At 56.2% G+C, this 8468-nt stretch overlaps 1 protein-coding gene across 1 annotated transcript; it reads right to left on the bottom strand.

The window, feature by feature from the left end:
* Positions 1-33: 33 nt before the first annotated feature.
* On the bottom strand, positions 34-7769 carry TMEM150B (transmembrane protein 150B). The gene is made up of 7 exons (XM_059905788.1): positions 7716-7769; positions 6902-6977; positions 6453-6512; positions 6290-6357; positions 5967-6094; positions 2976-3159; positions 34-469 (listed from the first exon to the last, which is right to left on the bottom strand). Exons 2-7 carry the CDS (start codon positions 6967-6969, stop codon positions 270-272), a joined length of 708 nt encoding a protein of 235 aa, XP_059761771.1. The 5' UTR covers positions 6970-6977; positions 7716-7769; the 3' UTR covers positions 34-269.
* Positions 7770-8468: the final 699 nt, after the last annotated feature.

Genomic DNA, 8468 nt, shown 5'->3' with positions numbered 1-8468 from the left:
GGCCCCCCTCCCCTGGTCTTCTCCCTTCCCCCACGACCTTCTGTACGGATTTGCTCTCCGGAAGGAATTCTGATTTCGCGTGATCCTGCCTGCGTCCGTGTCTCTGATTCCGCCAGCGGCAAAAAAAAAAAAAAATTAATAATAATAAATATCCTTGATCAGGGATGGCTGGCTGGCCTTGGCCTCTCGCTTCCTGGGTGGCCCTGGTTGCAGGGGCGGAACCAGATGGCAGGGACAGGAGGTGTGAAGATGCCACGCTGACCAGGCGTTCAGAGCTGGACCTTCAGGGCGATGGGGGAGGCCGGCGGGGGGCTCGGGCTGCCAGGGCCCGGCTGGAGGCACAGGGTGCAGCCGTCCAGGCCGGAGAAGTCCACCGCAAAGAGGCCAAAGAGGGTGAACAGCAGCATGGCGACGACCCACTCACAGGCGGCAGAGGCTGAGCGCAGTGACCAGGTGTGCAGGACGACCACTGTACCGCAGGGTCAAGGGCACAGCGCCACGGGGAGGGTCCGCCAGCCCGGCTAGGCTGCTGAGTGACCTTGGGCAGGCTGAGACCATCCGCCTCTGGGTACCCTCTCGTGACATGTCCGCCCTGCCCTGGCTGGAATGACCCCTCTGGCTGGACACCCTCCTTGGCAACTCCCAGACACTCTCAGATGGATGCCCTCCAGTTCCCGCCTCTGTCTCAAGCTGTTTTCTAAATGTTTTCCCTTGCATGTTTCTCCGGTTTGCACTGCATTCCCAGTATCCCAGAACAAGGTACTCTTATCTTCCTGTCGGCCTTCCCTGACCCCGTGAAGGCTCTGCCATCTCCCCACTTGCCAGGGCCAGCTGGCCGCCATTGCTTCTACCTCCAAAAATGCAGGGCTTCCTAAAGATGCTTCCACCCACCCGCCAGCCTCAGGCTGTGCTTGCAACTTTCTCCCCCGACCCAGGGCCCACAGGCCCCTCCTGCAGAATCTCCCTTTCTCCCTAAAAGCTCTTCCTCTTTCTGGGTACCCCGACCTCCGTGACAACACCATCCACTCCTGCTCCCTAGCAGACCCTTGGGAATTGCCTTCGTCCCCTCCCTCCTCATCCCCATGACCAGCTGGACACCCCAAGTCTTGTCCTCTCTGTCTTGCCCATCTCTTTCTAGCCTGGCATCTCAACTGGTTGGCCCTGTCCCTCCTCCGGCTCCAGGGTCCCAGCTCTTTAAAACTTTTTTGTAACCACTGGTCAACACATACTCTGAGCTCCAACCTTGCAGAGATGCCTCTCGTTTTCTGGGACCACCCCCCTCACTGAAGCACTCCTCCTCCTCCTCTCAGAGCCAACCCAGCTCCTACTCACCCCTCCTAGATCAGATTAGGCATGATTTCATTCATTCAAGGATTTTTAGACAGTGAATAAGGCCAACACCATCCCCAAGCCCCACCGATCCTAGAACAAAGAAGTGCTTACCCCAGAACTGACTCTGTAACTCCCCCACTCACAAGCTTTCTGTGGCTCCCTATTGCACTTGTACAGAAGCACAAGCCTGGAGTCCCTCACTTTAGCGCTGGAGATGCTCATCTCTGGCCCTGCCAGCAGCCTCATCTCCTCCCCTGGGCTGGTTTTCCCACCCTCCGCATGTACCCGCGGTGTCCCTCCCTCCCTCACCCAACCCAGGCCAAAAGCAGCTGGTTCTGCAAGACCAGCTCAAATGCCAGGTCTCAGACCTCTCTTTGCAGGCTTCCAGCCCTTACGACACTCAGCTGACCATTTTATGGTCCTGTCCCCCACTTCCCGCATCCAAGGGATATCAGAGCCCCACAGAATGAGGACCCTGTGGCCAAACTGATTATCAGCACAGGCAGGATTTTGAAAGGGGCCGCCTAGACCTCATCGTTAACTGCGCCTGCGGCCGCACAGGACAGATGCCAGTTCTGCAGCTGCAGAAGGCTGAGCTCGGGCGCCAGCCCTTTCTATCCATTTCACTGGATTCAACTTGCTGCTCTGGGAAACGAGATCGCCACCCCCATTTTGCTGGGAAAATGGATCCAATTTTCCAAAGGGATCCTCTGAATGCAGCCGGCCCAGGGTCTCAGCTGGGTTCCCTCCAGCCTCTTCCGGATGCCAATGACCTCTGGCCTCCCCTTCCATCATCCCCACAGGGGGCCGCAGTCCCCAAGGCTTAGCATGCAGCCCCTCCTCTCTCTCAGAGCACTCTGCTTCTCAGTAATCATCATTATTCTGATAAAAGCAACTCCTTTCTACAGATAGGGAATCTGAGGCTCGGAGAGTGGTTTGGCTCACCCGGAGGTGTGCTGAGCTAGTGGGTTCTGGGGTGACTCAGAAGTGGGCTGGAATCAAGGCTCCACCCACAGACGTGCTGGTGAATGTGTAACAACTGGCTCTGATTTGTAGCATTTGTTAGTTTCTTGGCCGTTTCAAGCTATGACTAACATGACATCACTGCACATGGAGCTGGGAAGAGATACACACAGACAGCTCAGGAGACCCTGTACCAGCCGCCTCCAGCCTACCACCAGCTCTGCCATTGAACTTCGTGACGGTTCTTGGCCATCTGAACCTCCTGTTTCCGGTCTTAGCCAGCACGATACCCAGCACAGAGCGGTACCCCAAACGGACTGCTGTCATCGGTTTATCAATCTCCCAACATGTATTGGTCACTCACTATGTGCCAAGGCACTGACCTAAGCACCTCACATGTGTCAGCTCCTGCATTCCTCACATTCCTTATTACTAACCACACTTGATAGATGAGGAAACTGAGGCACTGAGAAGTTAAGAAACCAAAGGAGTTCCCCCTGCTCCCCCAGCTAGTATGTGGAGGCAGCGTGACCCCAGAGCTGGGACTCGGTGACAACACCGCTATAATCCTGCACGGAGACCGAGGCTGAGAAAGGAAGGGACACCCTCAATAGCACACAGCCGACCCACCCCAATGAAGACGTGCCCCCAACACCGGTCCCCGGCCCCAGGAAGGATACTGGCCACCGTGAGGATGGTGCAAATGCTGCAGAGGACCAGACGGAGTGGCCCGATCCAGGGAGCCCCAGGCTGGGGCAGGCTCTTCACCCTCCAGAAGAGAAGGAGCTGCAGCCAGAAGTAGAATATTCCCACGAAGAAGGCGAAGAAGGCCCCCGTCAGGTGCGTGGCCCGCTGGTTCTTTTCCTGGGAGAGGAAGGGAGCAGAGTTGAGGGGCAGACCTGTGGGAGGGCGAGGGCCACGATGCCATGCAGGGAGGCGCCAGGACCAACTCCACGGACTGTGCTTGAAAACTGCCATACCCGGCGATTGGCTGATTGATTAGGTGCATTGGCTATTGTCAGCTCCACGAGGCCAGGCATTTATTTAAACTGCTGTTCACTGCTGGGGCCTCCATCCCTAAAACAGGGCCTGGCACATAGTAGCGCCTAGTAAAATTTTTTCTTTTAATTTATTTATTTTATTTATTATTTTTGGCTGCATTGGGTTTTCGTTGCTGCGCACGGGCTTTCTCTAGTTGCAGTGAGCAGGGGCTACTCTTCATTGTGGCACGCGGGTTTCTCATTGCGGTGGCTTCTCTTGTTGCGGAGCACAGGCTCTAGGCATGCGGGCTTCAGTAGCTGTGGCACACGGGCTCAGTAATTGTGGCTCACGGGCTCTAGAGCGCAGGCTCAGGGGTTGTGGCGCACGGGCTTAGTTGCTCCGCTACATGTGGGATCTTCCCGGACCAGGGCTTGAACCTGTGTCCCCTGCATTGGCAGGCGGATTCTTAACCACTGCTCCACCAGGGAAGCCCAAGCCTCGTAAAATATTAGTGGAATAAGTCCTTCATTCTCAACCTGGGTGGAAGAGAGCAGATTGTTGCCACCAAGGGGGTAAAAATTGGTTCTTGGAGGGTGAAAAAATATTAAATATTACAATGGTTTCTGGCTTACAGATATAGTATGTATTATATTAAAATGTTTTCATACTAAAAACTCCATGGCGGGGGTGGGGTGGGGTGGGGGGAACTTCCCTGGTGGCGCAGTGGATAAGACTCTGCGCTCCCAATGCAAAGGGCCTGGGTTCTTCGATTCCTGGTCAGGGAACTAGATCCCACATGCATGCCGCAACTAAGAGTTTGCATGCCACAGCTAAGGAGCCGGCAAGCCGCGACTAAGGAACCCACAGGCCACAACTAAGGAGCCCGCATGCTGCAACTAAGGAGTCTGCCTGCCGCAACTAAGACCCCACGCAACCAAATAAATAAATAAATATTAGGAAAAAAATAAAAACTTCATGGAGGGAAAGGATGATTAGGAGAAAATGTCTAAAAAAGTCTTTTGGGGACTTCCCTGGCAGTCCATTGGTGAGGACTCTGGGCTTCCACCGCACGGGGCTCGGGTTGGATCCCTGATCGGGAACTAAGATCCCACATGAGGCAGGGAGCAGCCAAAAAAAAAAAAAAAGCTTCTGCGCGGGGGATATAATAATTAAAGGAAAACAAAGGTTAATGAACACAGGAATACATGATAAGTGAATGATTTGTTATGCAAATGTCATGGGGAATTTTTGTTAAGTTGGAGGCAGCCTCTTGTCTAAACACCCTGCGGCTTTCATGGCCTTTTGGCGGGAGAGGTTTGGAATCAGAGACATCATATTGAAAAACAAATAGATAAAAAATAAAATGATAAAATAAATCAAAGATTCCTCCTATTACTCATCCATTTATTTATTCTACAAATATCTACTGAGCTTTGTGGCTAAGAATGTGGGCTTCTAGAGTCTACGAATCTGGGTTCATCTCTGACCACCACGAACCGGCTGATAAAGAAATATCTCCGTTGGATTTGACCAAGAAGGACCTCCCTGGAGTTCTTGTGGAGATGGGTTAAAATAACCCTGTACAACGTAAAAAGCTAGTGCCTTCTACAGAGAGAACACTCCATCGATGTGGCAAACATTAAGAATAAGTGGGGGGGGGCTTCCCTGGTGGCGCAGCGGTTGAGAATCTGCCTGCTAATGCAGGGGACACGGGTTCGAGCCCTGGTCTGGGAAGATCCCACATGCCGCGGAGCAACTGGGCCCGTGAGCCACAGTTACTGAGCCTGCGCGTCTGGAGCCTGTGCTCCGCAACAAGAGAGGCCGCGATAGTGAGAGGCCCGCGCACCGCGATGAAGAGTGGCCCCCGCTTGCCACAGCTAGAGAAAGCCCTCGCACAGAAACAAGGACCCAACAAGCCAAAACTAAATTAATTAATTAATTAATTTAAAAAAAAAAAAAAAGAAAAGAATAAGTGGGGGGCTTCCCTGGTGGCGCAGTGGTTGAGAATCTGCCTGCCAATGCAGGGGACACGGGTTCGAGCCCTGGTCTGGGAAGATCCCACATGCCGCCGCGGAGCGATTAGGCCCGTGAGCCACAATTACTGAGCCTGCGCATCTGGAGCCTGTGCTCCGCAACAAAAGAGGCCGCGATAGTGAGAGGCCCAGCGCACCGCGATGAAGAGTGGCCCCCGCTTGCCACAACTAGAGAAAGCCCTTGCACAGAAACGAAGACCCAACACAGCCATAAATAAATAAATAAATTAATTAATTAATTAAAAAAAATGAATAAGTGGGGAATTCCCCCGCGGTCCAGTAATTAGGACTCCACGCTTTCACTCCCCAGGGCCCCGGTTCGATCCCTAGTCGGGGAAATAGGATCCCGCCAAGCAGCGCGGTGCGGGGGGGCGGAGTGAACTGAGAAATTTTATCATTAAATGGGGGTATGGCAGTGAATTACCCCCAAACTCCTAGGGGTTAACGGAATGATTACAAAGAGCCTCCCACGCGGCCTCTATCCAGAGACCAGACGCCCTCCCTCCACGGCCCGAGAGCCACAAGAGAAATACAAGTCCCAGGAGGCCGTGCGGGGACCAGCCCCCCCCAAACCAGAAGCCTGCGCCCCGGGGATGCTGGGAGTTGTAGTCCCAGACTCTGGCGGGCAAGAACCTGGGCTGGCCTGCTCCGTCTCACCTGAAAATTGCCCACTATGGAGGTGCCCAGGGCGCAGAGGAGCCCCGTCCACAGGATCAGCTGGTTAGGCCACTTTCCGACCCCCCAGTCCCGAAGCTGCTGGTAACGGAGAATGCAGGTCCAGGCGGCTGGGAGGAGAGGGAAGTGGGCGGGAGGCCCGAGCCCCAGACGCCTGGGTAGGGGGTGGGGGGTGGGGTGGAAGAGACTGTGGGTCCTGGCGTGAGTGCCCAACTCCTGGATGTGGGGCAGGAGGAGGCTGGGTGCCGGGGCCCTCTTGCCTGGGTGGGGCTAGCAGCGAACGAAGTGTGCGCGGGAGTATTTACCCAAAGCAGCTCCCAAGTTGAGCACCTGGCTGAAGATGCAGCTCTGAGGGGGGCTATTTCCACATCGACTGGGGGAGATAAACGGTCATCCTGAAGCTCCTCAGAACCAGGACCCCCTTCTTTCCTCCCTCCGGACCCCCCCCACCCCAAGCACCGTAACTACCTGATATAGGGGAAGCCTTCCGTGAGGTTCACAGCCTTGTTGGCCACAGCAAGCGAAAAACTGAAGTCGGGGAGACATCAAAGAGAGTAGAGGGAGTTCAACGAAACTTTTCTTTCTGTTACGCGCAGAAACCGGACTTCTAGCTCCCCCTCCCTCAGACCCAGGGGTCCGGGCCCCCAGCCCCTCCGCCCTCAGTCCCAGGGGTCCAGGGCCCCAGCCCCTCCCCCCTCAGACCCAGGGGTCCGGGCCCCCAGCCCCTCCCCCCTCAGACCCAGGGGTCCGGGTCCCCAGCCCCTCCCCCCTCAGACCCAGGGGTCCGGGCCCCCAGCCCCTCCCCTCTCAGACCCAGGGGTCCGGGTCCCCAGCCCCTACCCCCTCAGACCCAGGGGTCCGGGCCCCCAGCCCCTCCCGCCTCAGACCCAGGGGTCCATCCTGCCTCTAACACTCACACGGTCCAGATGCCAGCAGTAGCCCAGAATGCCAGGAAGGCAGGCAGCAGGGACAGGTATCCCCACATGCTGGGGTCTGCAGGGAAGGAGAGGGGCAGGCACTGAGGTCACGACTTTAATCTCTCTGTCTCTCTCAGGTGAGCAACCAGCCCTAAGGGTACAGGTGTGTCGTATCGTGGCCACCACCCCTGAGGCCTCCATTGGCTCGCAGGCATAAGCAATGGGCAAAGGTCGGGTCTAATGGGCCAGCTGTCTGCTCGGGAAACAGTCCCTATCTTTTGCGTAGTCCTTTGTCCTGATCCCCTAGTTCCTCTTAGCTGTCCTGCTCCCACCCGGCTTCTGAGACCCTCCCAGCGCCTCCCTGCACTGCCAGCTGCTGGGCTCCCCCCCGATGCTCGCCTGCCTGGGGTCCCTCCGGCTCCCTCCGCCCTGGGACTGGCGCTGCGTGAGAGGTTTGGGGAACAGGGCTGGGTTGTGGGGTGAGCCTGTCGGCGTTCCAGCAGAGCCAAAGACACTGTCAGGCCAAGAGTATGACCTCCACTTTCTTCAGGGCCTGCCCCCCAAAACTGCCACTTCCGGTCTCAGAACCGAGCAGGCAGCACCTTAACTTCCAGGGGCCCCTAGCTTCCTTCCTCCCACTTTATAGCTTCAGTGTTCAAACTCCCAGCCCTTGGCCTCCTCGAGACCCAGAAATCTGAGCCTCTAGCTCTCTCCACCCTTCCTCCCTTGGGGACCCAGAAGTCCAGGCCTCCAGTCCCTTCCAGAACACATGCAGTTGTTTCTAGCCCCTGAGGTCCATCCTCCCAGCTGTTACCTCCTTGGGGACGGAGAATCCAGACCTGCAGGTGCCTGCCCCTCTGAGTGCAGTTTCTGTCCTGAGGCAGTTGGGCGTGGGACCCTGGTGACCCTGCCTCCTCCCCCCACTGGCTTTCCCCTCTCCCTTCCTCTCTATCAAGCTGGAGTTCCCCACAGGCCGGGACTGAGTGGGAAGGGCAATCTTAGTGATGACATCTCCATCGGAAAAACCTCCCTCCCAGAAAGCGACTGCTTCCTCTACCCGGACCATTTTCTTCTCTCTCCGGCAGAACAAGCCTTAACTTCCTGTCTTCCTCCCCTCTTGGTACTCAGGTGTTTGTGTCCCGTGCCCCCTTCCTGCTGCCCCAGGACCCAGGAGTCCAGGCCCCAGCCCCTCCTCCCTCAGACCCGGAAGTTCCAGCCCCTCCTCCCTCAGCTCCCCACCTCTTTTTTTTTTATAAATTTATTTATCTATCTATCTATCTATTTATTTATTTGGCTGCATTGGGTCCTCGTTGCTGTGTGCGGGCTTTCTCTAGTTGTGGCGAGCAGGGGCTACCCTTCACTGCGGTGCGCAGGCTCTAGACATGTGGGCTTCAGTAGTTGTGGCTCACGGGCTCAGTAGTTGTGGCTTGCGGGCTCTAGAGCGCAGGCTCAGTAGTTGTGGTGCACGGGCTTAGTTGCTCCACAGCATGTGGGATCTTCCTGGACCAGGGCTCGAACCCGTGTCCCCTGCATTGGCAGGTGGATTCTTAACCACTGCGCCACCAGG

This window comes from Balaenoptera ricei, chromosome 19 (assembly GCF_028023285.1).
Source record: "Balaenoptera ricei isolate mBalRic1 chromosome 19, mBalRic1.hap2, whole genome shotgun sequence".
NCBI lineage: Eukaryota > Metazoa > Chordata > Mammalia > Artiodactyla > Balaenopteridae > Balaenoptera > Balaenoptera ricei.
Note: the sequence above shows the minus strand (reverse complement) of the source record. Positions and strands in the feature narration are given on the sequence as shown.